This window comes from Megascapheus bottae, chromosome 9 (genome assembly GCF_031878675.1).
Source record: "Megascapheus bottae isolate mThoBot1 chromosome 9, mThoBot2.hap1, whole genome shotgun sequence".
Taxonomy (NCBI): domain Eukaryota; kingdom Metazoa; phylum Chordata; class Mammalia; order Rodentia; family Geomyidae; genus Megascapheus; species Megascapheus bottae.
Window position 1 is genome coordinate 29,667,672 of NC_143517.1, and position 20,321 is coordinate 29,687,992.

The following is a 20,321-nucleotide window of genomic DNA, read 5'->3' on the forward strand; positions in this document are numbered from 1 at the left end:
ATCACTGAGTAATCCTTTATATCTTATAAAGCAAACATTCTAAACATCTCTCATTATTCATCTCCAACAATTTCCCCTCATTTCAGGGGTGTTTTCCCAATAAAAAAACCATTTGTTTTCCAATATGTTCTATGACATAATACTTACCCTGAAAATGTTATTCAGGCAATATATAACCAAACACATTTCTTCACTGCAACTACAGTTCCATTAAAACTTCAGACACAAATCATCATGAAAAAAGAAAATAAGTGAAGTATATATAAGTGTTACATTTTATTTTGCCTCTGCTTTTATTCAGTGAAACTATCAAGTTAGATTAGGATTTAACATATTACTTACAGTTTCATGCTACAGCTAAATTATGTATAATAATTCAGCCAGATTCATTTAAAAGCAATTTTTGAATGTGCAGAAAACTATTATGTTAAATGTATTTTTCATACTTTTTCATAGACTTGAATCAAAGGAACCATTCCTGTCTGTTGGGTGAGTATACCTCTAAACATTTTCAATATGAGTTATTTAGCTCATATCAAGCTAAATGAAGATAATATTTTCAGTTATTGACCCTGTATTTAAAAAGCATGAATTGGTTCTGGCTTTGCTTTATAAAGACTGAATTAAATGTTCTCTGGGATATTTTGTATTATTAGTACATATGCAATCCTGTGCCTGTTATAATAACCATGCAAGATGTGATGATAATCTTATTCTTAGCCTGCAAAGATGTGCTCAGATGGTTCTAAATATTCTTGAATCACAGATTCATAATACCTAGGCTTCCTAAAAGTGTGCTTTTCTTTTTGCTCACTGTTTCCTCCTCTTCCTTTAAAACATCTTCCACTCCTGTACCTGTCTCTCCTCCTTATACTCACTTTATGTTATTCTTTCAATTCACTCTCAATCAACTGCTCTGAATATGAAGATAAGAAGCACCAGAGAAAAGTTGCCTTCTCTGATGGCTACTGTTCTGAAAACAAAGATACATATGTCTGGCATTTAGAACTATTTAACAATCAGCAAATTTTTAGTCTGGTCTACCAAATAACCCTTTATCTAAGATAGGAACATATGTTCTGAAGGGAATTTGCATGCTTCATATTATGGATGAAATATATCATAAACTTGAAAGATGTCATCATGCCATCAAACTATTTTTGATAAGGAAAGAAACAGTTCCACTCTATTGTGGTTAGTGACCAGAAATTTGACAGAGTTAGAGTTTTAAATGGTTAGGTCAATTTTCTTATTCAAAGCCCTGGAATATTTCTACATTCATTGAACAACATTGTTCATAATTCCTTTCTATTCCTCATCAAAGTGTTTCGGGAAGTCATTTTAAATTCCCCAAATCAAAATAATTGTTTGAGCACAGGAAGAGGAAAATGAAGCATATGCATTTTATTGGAAGATTTTGTGAGAAATGAAAGGTCAAGTTGGTATGGTCATAAAAAATCATTACAAAAAATCATTGCAGTATACTCTTCTCCTACATTGACCATCAGCTCCTATTGTTAAAAAGCTTCAAACCCAAAGAAATCTTTTATTGGAATGCATATATGTCTGCCCCGGAGTCAAGAGGGCTGAAATAGCTTCCCTTCATGCTTCACTTAATACATTTTCTCTGCAGTCTTTTGTGTTCCGAGATGGGAGCCATTTTTTATTGACTACCTCTGCAGAACAAGGGCAGACCCTAAGTAATCTTTGTTTTAAACTCAACAGGAGTTTGTCACTCACTAATAACACCCTAACAAAAATTTTCCAAAACAAAACAATGTATAATTCAACAAATATTCAAAGTAGAAATATTGTTGGGAATTAAAATGATATTGCTGTTCTCTTTATATATGTGAATATATAACATATATGTATATAACATATATATGAATATACATATCAACCTATATATGTACATATATGTATGCGTGTATATATAAAGCTATTATGAACATCCCTGTCATAAACGCTGATGTACAGTTACCTCTATTGGATGCTGACTTAGATTCCTTCAGGTATATGAACAAGAGTGATAGAGTTGGATCTTATGGTTGTTCTTCCATAAAGGTACCTACAAAACTGGATAAAAGCTTGTCCCAGAGTGGTTCTGTTTGCTCAGATTAGTGATACAGTGATGGTGGTAGTGATGATGATGATGATGATGATGATGATGATGATGATGATGTAGTTGTACCAAGGGGTTATAATCCCGTAAGTCAGGTTATGAGTACACTTCTTCTTAGTCGATGTCAATCTTTCTTCATTATTCCCAATTTCCCCCTCTTATCCTATTATTCCTTCAAGTTACCTGTGTGGTTCTGAAGCCAGCCAAGCCCAAGGGGCAGTCTTCTTTTTCTATGTACACACACACAGATTCCTGGAAATCCCTTGAGAAAAACCTTTGCAATGTAACTTCTCACAGTCTCTTCTTTTGGATGCATATGATGGAGGTGATCACACTGGTCTGGGTTTGTCTTAGAATTTATCCATCAAAGACCATAACAGATGAGAAGTGGTTAGAGAATGGTCGTGCAAGTCTCCTCATTAGTGGTGCTGAGGTACATAAAACTTCCATCTTTATGTTGTCCAGAATTAACACTACATCATATTCAATTATATATATAAAGAATTTGAAAATATAATTTAATGCTGGGCTTGGTCACACCTACCTGGAATTATAGCCCTCAGGATTAGAGGAAGGAGCATCAAAGTTTGAGACTAGCTTGCTATATGTAGCGAAACCTCTTTCAAATATACCTATAATATTATGTAGATATATTACATATACTTAAGAAATAGGCCAGACGCAAATAAACATAGGCTCCATGGTTTCCTTCATTTGTAATAATTAGTATATGTCTAGGATTCTTCTAGTGGAGGATCACATTAGCTCAAAAGCTATATACATATGGCCATATAGGATGTGGCTAAGAGAAATGAACTCCAGCATGTAGAAGCAAGAGGTTTATCTTTGTGATTGCTGCTCTTAATGAACTATGTGAAGCTATTTCTTTTCGCTTTTTTCCCTTTATGGTTTACCTCATGTTGTTACTTTATCTGACTTTGTTACCTGGTATACTGTCTATACGCTTATTTGTTAATTTGAAATAGGGAAGAGAAGGGTAAAACCAAGATGAGTGGGAGAAGGAAAGCGGGAGAAAAGCAAGGGAAGGAGTATCAATGTTTAAGAAGGAATATACCCACTATCTTCTGAAGGCAACTGTAATCCCTCTACACATCACCCCAACAATAAAATACATTGAAAAAAGAATTTCAGGTCCACAACATTTTCCTAAATAAGTTCAAAAACATATTTTAAATTAGAGTAACCCAAATAGTATAGAACAATTTAAAGTTGTATGGATATTAGAATCTTTGGTGGGTTCTAGATTCAAGAATATATCAAGGATGAAAGTGACAGAGAAGTGTTTATTTCTCTTGTCCTTGCAACTATGACCTAGTTGATCATGGACAAGACCAGATGGATGGTATGTATCTGCCATGTTATTTGGACATGGATAAGTTCTATTCACCAAGTTTAAAATAGAAAGACTAAATACTGTCAGTGCAGCAGCTCACCCTGCATCCAAAACTAATCCTACCTACTATGCTCTAGTCTTTGTTCTTCCTTTTCTCATTTAGTTTTTGTGTTACTACTGGTGGGTATTGTGGATGTGTGCATTTGTATGGGAATTTATTTCAGAGATAGTGCCACTTAACTTTGCAATACACTTGCTTCAAACTCACCCAATCTCCTGGCTCTAATTATGTAGAGTTACAAGCATATGCCAATACAGATGGCATCCTTACAGTCTTAATCTGAATTTAGATCTTCAATGTACTTTTGTTTATGGTACTGAGGCTTGAACTCAGCAACTTGTGCTTACAAACGATGACTTGAGTCACATACTCTGGCCCTTTATACCTAAGTATTTTTGACAATGGGAGATCAGAACTGGTCTGGAATTGCCATCTTCCCAATCCCAGTCTCCTAAGTGGCTAGGATTCCAGGTGTAGATTGAAATCAGCAAGCATGCTTTCCTGAAATTTCATTAAGCCTTGATATTGCATGAGACTAGAAATTTATACTAGTTGTTTGTATCGAAGTTCTAGAGGAGACCTTACAGTGACTCACATAGTATACATTACAATATTAGTGGGGACTTGCTTTAAGAGTAGCATCTAATTCTGACTATTATAAATGAGCTAATACTCCAAGGACTGAGGACTTAGGAAAATATCTGACATATAGTAAACATGAAAGATATGTGCGAATCACCTTTCATATTCTGTTCAATAGCTAAGTCATTATATGTGTATATATATATATATTTCCTAAAGTACATTCTAGTAAATGATAAAAACTAAATCAAACATTTGAATGTTGTATAAAAGTGCCATTATGGCTGGATTCAAGAGAAGAGAAATCATTTCAGGATGGACTGTCATTCTGGGGAAATATTCAGAGAAGCTAGACAACACACACACACTCACACACACACATACACACACACACACACACACACACACACACACACACTCAAACACACCAGCATCATGAAAAACAAGAAGGCAATCCTGGGAGGAATTTAAAAGATGTCCTACAGCAACTAAAGCATTAATAATATGATTGTGGGAATAGCAAACAAATACTCATCTATAGGTTTATATATTTTCGTTTTGCCAGTCATGGAAATTGAACTCAGGGCCTGAGCACTGTCTTTGGACTTTCACAAGGCCATAGCTCTACCACTTGAGCCTCAGTACCATTTCCAGCTTTTTTCTATGTATGTGGAATTGAGGAATCGAATCCGGATCTTCATGCAAGCTAGACAAGTACTACCACTAGGCCAAACTCCCGGCTCTAGGTTTATATTTTTAAGAGTAGGTTGGTAACAAAACATTTTCAAATAAAAACAGGTTTATTACGTAGATTAATATGTATCTATGATATACAATGACTCAGCTTAATTTTAATTATGTTCTAAAATCTATGTACTAGTGATTGTATATAGAGATTACCTTCTTGAATACTTTTTGTTAAACATGACATTTAAAATATAATGCAAAAATCAATGTTAATAAAATCTTAAAATAAATAAATAAATAATCCTATAGGTTTATATAGATACTTACTAATCATTTAGGAACTAAGAGATTGTCTTAACTTAAGAACTTAGAAGTTAATATATTGACCAGATTGCCAATACATTTTTCAAGCCCTAAGGAGAGTCTCTTCTTATCTTCAGTAGGGACATATGAACATTCCTTGAAAAGGCCTTGTGATTGGCAGCAGAGGGAACATACTGTAACAAGCACATCCATCATGCACACCCACTGGTCTAGAAAGATTGAATGGCTGACAAAAAGGCAAAAGTAAGATTTCTAAGTTAGTTAAAGTGCTTTATATACATGTACAAAAATGTCTTCATTATATATGTTGAACACTTAAAGCACCCTGACTACAGTAATGAACAAATTGAGGTAAACAGCATGTTCAGAAATCATACAGGGACCTGATGATTTATCCTTACAAGTCACACAGCACCATTGGATTATTTATGTTCATCTGTCTATTATTTTCCAACTAAAAAAGAATGTTTTTTAAAAAAATGAGATTTGGGCTGGGAGTTTGGCCTAGTGGTAGAGTGCTTGCCTAAGCATGCACAAAGACCCGGGTTCGATTCCTCGGTACCACATACATAGAAAAAAAAATAAGCCGAAAGTGGTGCTGAGGCTCAAGTGGTAGAGCTCTAGCCTTGAGAAAGTCCAAGGACAGTGCTCAGACCCTGAGCTCAAGCCCAGGACTGGCAAAAAAAAAAAATGAGATTATAGTATAGTAGAACTACTCAGAGTGCAATTGCAATTTGTCAGGTACAGTATAACTTGAAAATATACAGAATTGAATAGCATAAAATAAGAATTGAGGGGCTGGGAATTTGACCTAGTGGTAGAGTGCTTGCCTAGCATGCATGAAGACCCAGGTTTGATTCCTCGGTGACACATACATAGAAAGAAGCTGGAAGTGGTTCTGTGGCTCAGGTAGTAGAGTTCTAACCTTGAGAAAGTTGAAGGACAGTACTCAGGCCCTGAGTTCAGTCCCCATGACTGGCAAAAAAATAAGAATGAAAAATAATGACTTAACCAAATCTAATCTTTAAAAATTTCAAAATTCACCCAGGCATGGTATCATATGCCTGTGATTCTAGCAGTCGGGAGATTAAAGCAGAAGGATTACAAGTTTGGACTCACATAGTGAGTTCAAGATAGCCTGTGCTACATAGGAAGATCCTATCTCAATAAATATATGTATGTGCCTGCATGTGCGTACACACACACACACACGAAACACAAAGGTCCAATATTAGTAACTGATTGAGTGATGTTAGATGTTAGGATTTACAACCCAGGAACAGTATAGGAATTCAGGTATAGTTAATAAGAACTTGTTCCTAAGTGTTAAGTATGACTGTAGGACATCAAAGAATTACTAATGGCCAGCCTATTTTCTGATGGTTTGGTTTCAGTTTTCTCTAAATCTCCACTGGGGAAACGGATAAAAAGATAAAACCAATTTCTTCTTCTACAAAAGAAATCTATTTTAGTTCTTCTTTTTTTCAGACTCAAACAGTGATTCCACAAAATTAATGATTTCTTTAGCAGCCGTGTTTGCTCCATTTTTTTCCCAAGTCCCTTCAGGCTCCTTCTCTGGAGAGTACACAAAGTTTTTGCAGTGCTATTTTTGTAATCTAAAGCAGTTGTGCTTTCAGGCCCAATGCTACAACTGTAATTTTAATTTATCAACCTGCCACTCAGGGAAATTCTGTGAAAACATCTGAAAGCTTAAACCTATCATTTATTTCAGCACCTGTCAATGACACTCTTCTGTACTTGTCAAGATCATTTAAACAGCATCATGATGGCATATACAATATCACCAATAAATTGGGTAATCAATCATTTACGTGCATATTTTGACAAGGGTGTCTTGAATTCATGGGCTCTGGACACATTTTAGGAAAGAGGTCTCATTACTCTTCAATAATAAAAAGCAGTAAAGTCATCAGAAAGATTCATCCTCAGTCCCTATCCACCAACCCCTCCCCCCAAAAAAGACCTTAAGAAATAAAGCTACTGGTTGTGTGAAATGGCTTTTATTTCTTCAGTGAAATGTTCTCCTGGGGGAAAGGAAATAATCATGGATTATAACAGGCAGGAATATAGTTTCATAGGGGGACAAAAATGCATGGAATCATTAAACAGATTTATTTAGGCCCTTCTTTTAAAGGAAGCAGTGGTGCAGTGCTTTACAGCTGATGGTATTTCAAAAAAGTGTTATCAGCACTTCTGCTGCTATCCGATGTGTTCATGTAATAAAGTGTCACATTAACCCAGATGTCACAATTCAGTTTCACTCTCAAAATCAGTATCATTACATGTTTTAGGCAACTTCACTCTCATAAAAAATTTGGAAGAGCTCTTTGTTCAATATTTAGAGAATTACAGAAACAAATCTAGATCTAGATAATGTATATTTACTTATAGACATATATAATATGTGTTGAATATATGCATATATACGTATATACTCATAAGGCCTGAATATAAAAAATCTATTCAGTCATTAAATCCATTTAATCCATAGCAAATCTTGTATCCTATATACTGTGTGTTTAAGATAAAATATTGTTAAAATGTAACATTAATATAGGATAAAGAATCTAACCATACTCAATAGCACTTACTTATAATAATCTCAGCCTTATCCACCTGATCATTTTTAAAGTGCAAGTCTTACAAGTGTATGGAGGAATATGACAACTTCATATCACACAATTCTGAAACAATTTTATAATGTAGTGCCAAAAATGCCCATATGTAAGGAAATAAGTGAGCACATTTAACATACATAATTATAGGTCTCGTATTGTAAACAAATCTTAAGGGTTATTATAGTATCAAATGTAAAATAACCAAAGTTTTGAGAAGCATATGCTACTACTGTTTCTATACTGTTCTAGCCCTTTATTTATGAATCATAAATTTATTTTGTCCTTTGTCTCATTTTTTTTTACTACTGGGGTATAAACCATGGTATTTAAATATGTTTATCAAGTACTCCTCCATGGAATGAAACCACCAGCCCCTATTTATGAAGTTTTGAAAGTATCAGGCTACACTGGAAAAGAAGATCATATAATCTGACCAACGAAAATATATTCATTAAATATATGTGAATAAACTTATTTAGATATTCTGTTAAAATATTCCATGAAGAGATCATTTCTGAATCAATTTAAAATAGGGTCTTAGTGTTTCACAACTTAAAAAGCAATCCTGAAAACAGTCTCTCACTAGAAATAAAACTGAAAAACACTTAAAGTGCTATTGTGTCCTTCATGAGACTACTTTCAGCCCATCTCAGAGAATAGAAAATTATTGAAACAACTTGTAGAACATAACTTTTTTTTTCTTCTCTTAGCTTTCTAAAATATACTCAGGCTGAATATCCAGGTCAATCATGACTTATTCACTAAATAGTTTCCACAGGGTACACGTAACACTAATCCTGAAAGGGCTCAAAATATTGATTATTCCTTATTTGTGTTGGTCAGTGACTTTTCCTGATTCTCTCACAGATGAAGTAGATGTCGCTGATCTTTTCATTCCAGGATAGTGATGACAGAAACCTTCTAACATCTTAGGAAGCACACTAGAGCACGGGGAGCCATACTGGATGGAAGTACACTCTGGGGCTTTTGCTGAAGTAGCCGATGATGTCTTACAGTCTAACACTTCTTTCTCTGGGTTTCATATTTATTTGAGTCATCACAAACGTCTAAACTACAGCTCTAATTACTCAGGGAAATAATTCACATACATTTAAAAGTCATTTACTGCTGAGAGAAGCCTTTGTGAGAGTGCTCAGGAAGTGTTCAGTCCTCACTTTCAAGTCACATTCTGTCCATCAGCTAAGGATGACTGATCTTTATTTCATCAGTCTCAAAATGTGACCTTTTCGATATTTGTGGTGACCTTTTCAAAGTACAAAAATGTATTTTTGATTCAAAAGGATATTCTGCTTAACTCTGTAGAACAAAATGGTTATCCCAATAATGATGAGGATGGACAAATATTAGCAAAACCCAGGCATTATTCATGTACTAATAGCTGAAAAAAAGGGATACTCATTTCCCTAAAGAGGAAAAAATGCATTTGGAAGTCATATTTTTCATATACTAAGATACATTAAAAGTTAAGGTCAAAAGTTTCATGTTATTAGAAACCTCATTATCTTAGTGAAATTTTTACTAGATCTTATTCAAAATGGACCACTAGAAGTTGAGGGCCACATTCAATTTGAAAATGAATCACCTACCTGTGTTTTAATGAAAGGTGGGCAACTATCCACTACAATTCGCCCTTAGTATCCACAAAAAGCATGTATAAGATGAAACACCTTGTGAGACATTTCTCCCAGATATTAACTAAATTGTTGTATCATGCAGGCATGATGTTATAGCCTACCTGGATACTAAAAATCTTTAAAGCCTTTAAAAAATGAAGCTCTCTGAAGGAGTTATTTTTAAAGATTCGCTCCATAAAACAGGGACCTTTGATTATCCACATGAACCACAGTGAGTCTGTGGCAAGCTAAGTACTCTAAATTCTCTTGTAATGCCACAAAGTCATAGAAGGAGGGAATGCTCATTCCTAAGTTTCTTCAAATGCCAGCTTTGGGTTTGAAGCTCCAGAGAAAAGACTTGACAGCATCACTACCCTTTCTGCAATGAGCAGCTATCTAATTTCCGTAAGTACATCAATTCATTATTGAAGGTCTCCAAGTGTGTGAAAAATATTACATAATAATGATGTCAGCCACTGCTCTACACTAGCCTATGAGAGAGACAAAATATCCTATTATATACTCAGCTTTCCATCTGTTGTGCAATGATCAAAACATCTACTCATCATTAGTGGAACATTTTAGTAAGGAATTTAGACATTAGATTTGAAAAGATAAGATGAAGGGTGCTACAAAGTACACTGAAATAAATGTCTCTTGTGTGTTTTCTGTTTTCCAGTCCCTACTGTTTTTTGGAGTAATATTACTAACATAATATTAAAATCTCCAAAGTACAAACCAGAGGTTAAAAACATGAAGTGGATATTATAATGCCATTTTATTCTGATTGAAACATCATTGCCAGCATCTTGATCTTTATTTCTGAATATCAGTTCAGCCCTGTTTAGGTAGGATTAAAAACTTGTAGAAAGTGAGAAAGATGGGAGAAATTATGTATAGAGAAACAAGTACTCAGAAGAAAAATACAGTGGTTTCCTCAGAGATCTAGAGAGTACTAGCTTGGGTTCTGAATGGCTGAGTTCCAAACATGAGACAACTATAAGTGCCAAGAAAACAACAATTGGTACCAGAAGGAAATTTAATCATGGCATTGTGCAGTATATCACTCAACTGTAAATGATATTTACATAGTCATAACAATATGAACACTAAACACTGACAAGCAAAACAGAAAATAATTAAAAAGAAAAAAGAACACTACTGAAAAAGCTCTTCAATATACATAAACAAAAACAGTGTTCTGAGGTCTCAAAAATTGTTGATTCCTCTAATAAGATTTCCTTCTAATCGAGGAGCTAGTATTTACAACTGTATTTCTAGTTAATTAGGAGGCTAAGATTTGATTAAACTCAATTTAACCCTAGAATAAAAAGTCGGAGAGACTCCATTTCCAACTTAACCAGCAAAATTTTGTGTTGGATGCATGGGTTCAAATATAAAGAATCATTAATGAGAAATGGAAAGGCTTGCTAACAATTATACTAAATGAAGTAAGCCTGACCCAAAGAAACACAGGCTGCCTGATTTCCCTTATTTGCAATAAGTAGAATGTTCCTATAAATCTACAAATAAACTTAATGGATAGTAAAAAGAAAAACAATTACACCTGGACATGACTAATTAAACAGTAATATAAACATTCATGCAGTGAGAACAAGGATATTCTTAAGAGTGCATTGCAAGGGTTCAGAAGATGTGTGCATATGATCCTTTAAAATGATGCTTAACAAAATGAACTCCAAAAAATTAAAGTAAGGTGTTTTTGTGTTGTTTTCAGTTCTTTGTTATCTTCTTCTTTCTTTTTTTTTATTTATTCCCTTCTGTCTCTGTTTTGATTTTTTTTCTGTATCCTTTGTCTAGTATATAAGTTTTTCTGATTTGGGAAGGAAAAAAGGAAGCACAGAAATGGTGTGACAAAGAGTGAGTCAATTCAGCAGTAATATCCACTAGACACGATGCTGGAAGTGAAGTACACAGCTTTGGGGTAGGGAAATTGGATACAGAAAACTGAGAGAGGATGAGGGAGGGATGACATGGTGAAAAAGGAAATGTACTCATTACCTGATTCATGTAACTGTAACCATTCTGTACACCACCTTTACAGTAAAATGTTTGAAATATTTTTTTCATATATTTTTATTGTAATTAATAGAAGGGTTACATTATATTTGCCAGATAAGAGGTGCATTAATTCACATACATTGATACCCTTTCTCATGTCTTGGTCCCCATTACCCTCCCCCCACCCCCACCTCTCATTTTATTTTCCCCCATTCCCTATCCAATTTCAAATAACCAAATACAAATATAACCAATATATCAGATAACAAAGTGAGATACTGTAACAATATGAGATTACCAAGGGACAGCAAAAGAGATGAGAGATAACATAGTACATTAAGGCCAACAATCACTCATTATAAGGCTTCGGTTTCTATATCCTAGAGATCATTTCATTTAGCGTCATACTATATAGACTTATGTATCTAGGTTTTGCTCTATTGCACATATCTGCTAGGAGAGCCCAAGGTTTCTACCGATTATGACAAATGAGGGAAACCATTGAGCCTATGTTCCTTTGAGGCTGGCTTAGTTCACTGAAAATGATTTTTTTCTAAGTCTTTCCATTTCCTAACAAATGGGGCAATGTCATTCTTTCTGACAGCAGCATAGAATTCCATTGTCTATAAATACCACATCTTGTTGATCCACTCATCAACTGAGGGACATCTGGTTTGGTTCTATATCTTTGCTATGGTAAATAGTGCTGCAATGAACATCATTGTGCTAGTAGATTTAGTATGTCATTGTTTCTGGACAAGGGTAAATGCCTAGTAGTGGATTTGCTGGGTTATAGGGGAGCTCTATGTTTAGTCTTTTGAGGAACTGCCATACTGCTTTCCATAGTGGTTGAACGAGTTTGCACTCCCACCAACAATGTAGTAGTGATCCCTCCTGGCCACATCCCCTCCAGCATCTGTTGTTAGTAGATTTCTTGATCCTGGCCATTCTAACTGGAGTGAAGTGGAATCTTAGAGTTGTTTTGATTTGCATTTCTTTTATGACCAGAGATGTTGAGCATTTCTTCATGTGTCTATAGGCCATTTTTGTTTCTTCTTCAGAGAAGACTCTCTTTAAGTCTTTGGCCCATCTTTTAATGGGATGGTTGTTACTTAGGAGATTAGTTTTGGAGTGATTCAATTTTTTGAGCTGTTGACATATTTTAGATTTGAGGCCTTTGTCCATTGTATGATCGGTGAAGATCTTCTCCCATTCTGTAGGCTTCCTAATTAATTTACCAGCTATGTCCTTTGCCATACAAAAGCTCTGCAGTTTAATGCAGTCCCACTTATCCAGCCTTTCTCTGATATGTTGTGATTCTTGGTCCTTATTAAGAAAGTTTGAAACATTTTTTTTAAGGAGAATAAGGAACAAGATAGAGGCACTCTCTGCATGGATATATGTTGATTAAACCAAAGCAAACAGGTTGGTTCCTGCTGATTTAAGACAGTTATATTTTCTTAATGCTTAAGTGGCTCAGTCAAGTAGGATTCCATAATAACGACATACTGATGAACTAAGAAACTGAATCAGTAACTAAATCACCTGGTTGAAACTAATTAAGAAGAGTTCCATCTCTGGAAATTCATATTACAAGAATATTCTCATCTGGGGCCAGGAGCATTGCCTAGGGGTGGAGTGCTTGCCTAGCATGAATGAAGCCCTGGGTTCAATTCCTTGGTAACATATACACAGAAAAAGCTAGAAGTGGTGCTGTGGCTCAAATGGTAGAGTGCTAGCCTTAAAGAAAGCCCAAGGACAGTGCTGAGGCCCTGAGTTCAAGTCCTGGGACTGGCAAAAGAGAAAGCAAGAATATTCTTATGAGAGTGCAGAGAGTTCAGAGAGTGCAGAGATATGAAGACAGAGTTTCCATGGCAATATTTTTGATGATATTGAAATAACAGATCCATAGGAGGATGCTATAGTACATGCATACATACAAGCTGACAGAAGAATTCTACAAATATGTTCAAAAACATCTCATAGGAGGTGACTTAGAAAAATGCCCCAAATAAATTTTACATGAAAAAGTTAAAGAAGAAGAAGAACCAGCTGTGAGCAAGAAGCTAGAAAATTGAGCAAGAGTCAGAGGCTAAGCATTCAAGTAATGACAGAGAAAGAAAAAAGAGTAAGAGGAGGAGGAGGAGAAGGAGGAAGAAGAAGAAGATTTAATTCAAGAAAATGAAGAATATTGCAGATTTATTCATTTAACTTAATAATTCTCAGAAAGAATAATAAAGATTAATAGATTATAAGAAGCAACTAATTTTTAAACAAATGCAACACTTAAAACAATACAATACTTCATTTCTAGTAAAAAGGAAAATGCTATAGAAAGAAAGAAAATTCTAAGTAAATTTAAGGAAAAACTTAATCATTCCCTTAGAAAATAGAGGACAATAGGTGGCTCAAATGAAAGCAACAAAAAGAATAAGATTAAATACCACTGAGTTTAATTTGCAATTAATGACAAAATTTCCCAAAAGAACAATTTTACAGAACGTTAGTCAATAACAAAAAGTAAAGTAGAAAAAAAGAGAGAGAAAAAGTAAAATAGAACTGATTCTTTTCATTGTTTTTTTTTAATTTTGAAATGTAAGGAAGTCTGAAGATATCCAACCCAAAAAAGAAAAAATGATTTTGACAAAAATGAAAAACGTATTCATATGAATCCACTTTCTCTCTGATGTGTATGACTGTGAAAATAATAATGGTTCCTTCTCAAGGAACTGTATGCACAGTGTTGTGGCTTTCCTTAGTGATGGGTAGAGAAAGACATCAAGAGAACACACTGTGCCATGTGGCTGCTAAGGGTTTTTTTCTCTTCCCTGGATCTAGCATCATGAGAAGCAATGCAATCACAAACATATTTTAAACAATTATTTAATATGCATTCTATGACCAGGAATATAATAAACAAGACAGTGATTTTCTTAAAACCACTATTACTGTGTTGCCTGTCACAGTAGTTCATGCCTATAATCCTAGCTACTCAAGAGACTGAGATCTGAGGATATCGATTCAAAGCCAGACCAGGCACCAAAGACTTGAGAGACTCTTATCTCCAATTAACCACTGTCTTCCTGATTATAATTCACTACCATAAATTAAAATAATACTTTTGACTTGTTTTGGCACGTAGTATATTTTATTTAATATTTTATTTATTTAAATAGTTTTCTTACTGCTATGTTGCTTTGACCCAATTACAACAGAATGCATGCTAGGTCAAATGCTTGAGCTTCTACTGATAAAACTGCATATGTTTTGCTTTTCATATGTTTCTGTGATAGATTATGCTGATAAATTCCCAGACTTAAACTTTACATTAATTTCTTCTTTCTAGTTTACTTTGACTTTATTGGGTTGTTTTTCTTTAATAATATTGTCTTAGCTGTTTTTTTTTTTCTTTAGTCTTTCTTATTTCAGATTGTGGGTGTTTACAGCTATCATTTATTTCCCAAGTCAAGTTTTCAGCACCTTGTAGATTTGAAAGAAATTTTTGTGTTAAGTTACAGATAATATGAAGTACATTTTTAATTATATTTTATTGTTGAGGTGATGTATAGAGGGGTCACAGTTGCATTCATCAGGTATTGAGTACATTTCTTCTTGAACACTGATTCCCCTTCCCATGTTTTTCTACCAATTTCCCTCCCTCCATCTCCTTCCAATCATCTTGTTTTCCCCCTTCCTTTCTTTATTTCAAATAAATAAACTTCTATATAATATTCTGGGTACCAAATTCAGATATAATAACAACATGAAATTAACCATAAGGAGAAAAAAAGCGAAAGAGAACATTTTTTTCTTCTTCTTGGATCCTACATCAGCTTAAAAAGGCTGTAACTGGTAGTAAGAGAAAAAGAGAAATTCCCCTCCCCAGAAGAGTAAAATCTATATGTGAAATTCTGAATATTATACTCAATAATGCACTGTGATTTTGATAAGATAACAAAAGTTTATCCTGATAACTAAGCACAATGCTGTGCTTTAATTTTCTTTCAAACTTCTTGGTTGACATGTTCATCTTGAGGTGAGTGTAGTATAGTAGACCATATAAAATTCTTTCACACAGGGGCTGGGAGTTTAGCCTAGTGGTACAGTGCTTGCCTAGCATGCACGAAGGCCCCGGTTCAATTCCTCGGTACCACATACATAGAAAAAAAAAATCTGGAAGTGGTGCTGAGGCTCAAGTGGTAGATGTCTAGCCTTGAGAAAGTCCAAAAGTACAGTGCTCAGGCCCTGCTCTCAAACCCAACCTGGCAAAAAAAAAAAAAAATTCTTTCACTAAGCAAGAGGAAATAAATTGATAAATGGAAGGAAGGTATGACCCAATCTGGCTGTTATAATGCAATAAATATCCTATTTTTTTCTTATACAAGGTAAATATTGCCATGGGATACCAGTACAGGTCTATAATTCCAGCTAGTTGAGAGTCAGGGATAAGAAGATTACAATTCAAGCCAGCATAGGTCTCAAAAACATGAATCCCTAGCTGAACAACAAACTAAATCCAAAGAGACTAGGCATGTTTCAAGTGGTAAAATGCTTGCCTAGCAAGTGTAAAGCCCTTAAATTTACCTCTACATTTACAATAAGGAAAAGAAAAAAAATACTACAGCAGAAAGTTCTACAGAAATGTAGACATTCAATTCCCAAAATATCTATGTCATGACTACAAATACCTTCCTTATCATCTGGAAAAACAAACTTACAAGTAATAAATAGGTAAGACAATGTATGCATAGATAGAAGTATATAAGGAGCCCCAAGAATGAGACCTCTCATTAATCACTAAATTCAGTGAAAACAAAGAGATGGATAATGCTCTCCTGGATTTTGACATGAGTCCTCCTAGAATATTTAACTGAAAATTTTGGTGTCAAGAAATTCAGATAAATGAGATCAGTTTTAAAGAAGGAAGATAAGAATGATTAATGGAATGGAAGGATTGGCTTGTGAGGAGAAAAAGTTGACATAAATAAATCTATAGAGCTTAGCTAAGTGACAAGGAAAACAGAAAACTTACCAGAGTAAATCAGATGTAAATACAAAATGACTAGAGTCCAAGAAAGAACAGTACAGAGAATTGACCCAATTTAATACATTTTATAATAGGGGAACATGTGGAGTTTGGGTTAGGTCTTTTAGAATGGATTCATTTCTAACTCAAAGAATGTATAACACATATTGATGAATGGGGTTGTAATAGGAAACTTGCTTTTGAGCAATCAATTGAACTAATGTGTTAGATTATATGGAGATACAAACATGCTTCTGCCTTAGAGCAAAGAGCTTACACGTGCTGAGAAATACTGAAGAACTAAGAGTAACTGAATATGTACTGACGGACAGGTAGAGGAAGAAACTATCTGTTGAAGAGTCCTGAATATTGAAGAATTTGAACATTATCGAGTGACTTAAAGAGTTTTGTTATTGATATTATCACAGTGGTTCATTGTGGTAATTTGTAAAAAGAAGTACTCTCCAGCCCTTAGCAGCCCCATGTGATAGATGAGGAGATTTGAGATCAGGGATTTGCATTGGTTCAGGTGAGATTGTGTATGTCCTGATCAAGTGGGTGAAATGGTAGTTGACTTCGGGTTCTCCTCCTTTTACATTCATAACACTCCTTTTTAGTCTTGCTGTGTATGAAAAATAACTCTTTATTCTGTATACAGCCTTACAAAATAATCATGAACTGAAGAAAAATGTATTTATAAATGCATGATGAAAAAATGAAAATGAAAACTAAATACCATTTTGGAATTAGATGCGTAAATATTCTCCCTTCACCAATATATCACGGAAAATGGAACCACCATGCTCCATTCAAAGCAAAAGTTCCAAACTCAAAATCAATGTTAACTCAGCTAGGAAAAAAAAAATCTCTTTTCATTTCTCCTCTTTCTACCCTCTTTCCCAAATTCACATTTCATGTATCTCCTCACTGCTCTTTCCACTACAGAAGTCACCTTTTTTTTGTTATTCAACTTTATTTTCTTATTGTCAGGGTAATGTATAGAGGGGTTACAGTTACATTTGCCAGACAGTAGATGCATTACTTCTCACACATTGATACCCCTTCTCATGTTTTTTGTCCTCATTTCCCTCCTTCCACCCCCTCCCAATCATCTTGTTTCCCCCCTTCCCTTTCCTATTTCAAATAAACAAATAAACCTATATACAATATACCAGGTAACAAAGTCAGACACAGTAACAATATGAAATTAAGCAAAGGGCAACAAAAGAGAAGAGAAATAGCATAGTACATTAAGAACAACAATCACAGCCAGGTGCGGTGGCTACACTGGACGCTGAGATGTGAGGATCAAGGTTCAAAAGCCAGCCAGGACACAAAACTACCTGAGACTCTTATCTCCATTAACCTCTAGAAAACGGGAAGTGGGGCTTGACTCAAGGGTAGGGTGGTAGCCTTGAGCTGAAGAGCTCAGGGACAGCACCCAGGCCAGTTTAAACCCATGACCCACAAAAAACAAACAAACAAAAAGAACAACAATCACACAAGATAAACTCTTGTTTCCATATCCTAGAGATCCTTTCATTTAGTCCCATCCTATATGACCTTATGTACCCAGGTATTGAGCAGAAGTCATCTTTCAATGCAAGATACAATAAAGTTCACTCACAGCAAGTAAAGTATCAAAACTAATACACAGATATGGGGGTTTTTAAAAATTCACTTATTGCTATTGTAAAGATGATGTACAGAGGGATCACAATTACATAAATCAGATAAGCTACATTCATTAACAATGCCACCCTTTGCCTTCTCTCCCCAATTTTCCCTCCCACCCCCACCCACAAGTTGTACAGGTCATTTTCAACTTAGTGTGCAGTGAATGTGACTCCTGCATTTGCTCACTATTTGCCCCAGAATTTCTGACTTTTCCCCACCTGTCCAAAGACAGATAAATGAACAAACAAGACAAAGGGAAAAGAAAACAAAAACAGCAGCAAAGCTCATTTCCATTTCCTGGAGTTCATTTGGATAAATAATAATTTATATGATCAGATGCAAATACGTATTGTCACCTTTGTATTCTTCTCCTAAGGGTATCCTCCTTTGATCTTACTCTGTGTGAATGTCTAGATACCTGTACAATTCATCATATCCCAGCATATTTTTCTCTTGACTATCCAGTGCGTGTACTTGTAGATTTATAAATGTTGTACCCAAATTCCTAGAACCCCGAAAAGACCGCCAGAGGCCACAGTCAAAGCTAAAAAGCAAGGGTCGTTTGTTACGAGTCTAGACTCGGACCTCCGTGTACCTGTAGCCGGCAACGCTAAGAGGTCCTGAACAAGGATTTTACACAGCTTTTATAGGGGAATTCCATAGTTAAAATCACCTGATTGACTGTTTGGTAACTCAAACCACTAGTTGCTTTAAGATTAATCAGAGTTCAGGTGTCTAACCACTGAGCATCAAGCTGTTGCCACCTAGGGTTCAAGTACATGGGCCCTGAGCAAGGGGGGGAGGGGGTCATTTCCAAAACATGGGAAAATCTTGGCACAACAATAAACACATTCTTATCACCACAAATGAAGGAAACCATGCAACCTATTTTCCTTTGCTTCACTTAATTTTTCCAAGCCTTTCCATTTCCTTATGAGTGGTATACAATATCTTTCTTTCTGTGATGTATGAGCACAATTCCATTCTACATATACATACCACATTTTCTTGATCCATTCAACCAATGAGGGGTATTGTGACTAGGGTAAACAATGCTGCAATGAAGAGTGTTGTTCTGGTAGCTTTTGTGTGCTCTCGTGTGTGATCTATTAGATAAATGCCTACAAGTGGGATTTCAGGGTCATAGGGAAGCTCTATGTTTAATCTTTTTTCTATGTTTAATCTTTTGAGGAACCTCCATCCTATTTCCCAGAGTGGCTGAACAAGTTTGTATTTCCACTAACAGTATAACGGAGTTCCCTTTTGGCCACATTCCTACTAGCATCTGCTATTGTTAGTTTTCTTGGTAAAGGTCATTCTGACTGGGGTGAGGTAGAATCTCAATGTAGTTTTCATTTGCATTCCTTTCATGGCCAAGATATTGAACATTTCTTCATTTGTCTCCTGGTCATTTTTAAATATTCTGAGAAGTCTCTCTTCAAGTCGTGAGCCCATTTATTGGGTTGTTATTTCTTTGAAGGTTTATTTTTGGTGGGTTTAATTTTTTTTGAGCTCTCAAGTATATTCTAGAGAGGCCCTAGTCGGATGCATACAAAGCTGGTAAAAAAAAAAAAAAAACAATCTCCTATTCTAGGCCATGCAGAAACTCTTCAGTTTAATGCAGTAGAAGGGATTATTTTACTCTTTTGAATTTCTTCTATGATGACAAACTTATTCCTTAGGACACATATGGTGAAACTTGGTGAATGTATCAAAATTCTTTTTTAGTCTTGCTCCTTTCATTCAAAAAGTCCTTAGAATAAAGTCAATATTTTGTTCATGAAACTTAGACTATGGGGTTCATTTCAGCATTTTAGTTTAAAACTTAAAATACTGTCCACCTATCTTGGCAAAGCTTATAAATCTGTCCAGTCATGGATACTCTGGGAATTGGCAATCTACATCAAATTCTTATGATATGTTACAAACAAGATTCTGTAGGAACTTCTGGCCAGACCGCTAATGTCCTCAGTAAATTCAGGAGTTAGCCTGCATGATATCTTGCCACTTAACAATTTCTAAAATTAAGCATAGATATCTTGAAAATAACTATGCTACAGAGTAATTTCAACCAGTTTTCTTCTTTCTTATTTCACATTTTTAATTATCAGTTTTCTTGAACTCCCAGAAGAACCTAACATATGAACATCCATTTGCCAAATCCCTTTTACAAGGTCCACTTAAAATGTC

At 35.0% G+C, this 20,321-nt stretch overlaps 1 protein-coding gene across 6 annotated transcripts in view; it reads left to right on the forward strand.

Moving 5' to 3' along the window:
* The window catches only part of Ralyl (RALY RNA binding protein like), a 597,512-nt gene that overhangs the window by 495,477 nt on the left and 81,714 nt on the right, over nucleotides 1-20,321 (forward strand). For 4 of the 6 annotated variants that reach the window (XM_090339002.1, XM_090339000.1, XM_090339003.1 and 1 more), the window contains one exon: nucleotides 457-489. The exons of the other annotated variants lie outside the window; for them this stretch is intronic. In XM_090339002.1, the coding sequence (XP_090195128.1) occupies nucleotides 457-489 (33 nt within the window). The remainder of the gene's footprint in view (nucleotides 1-456; nucleotides 490-20,321) is intronic. 6 annotated transcript variants of the gene reach the window in all.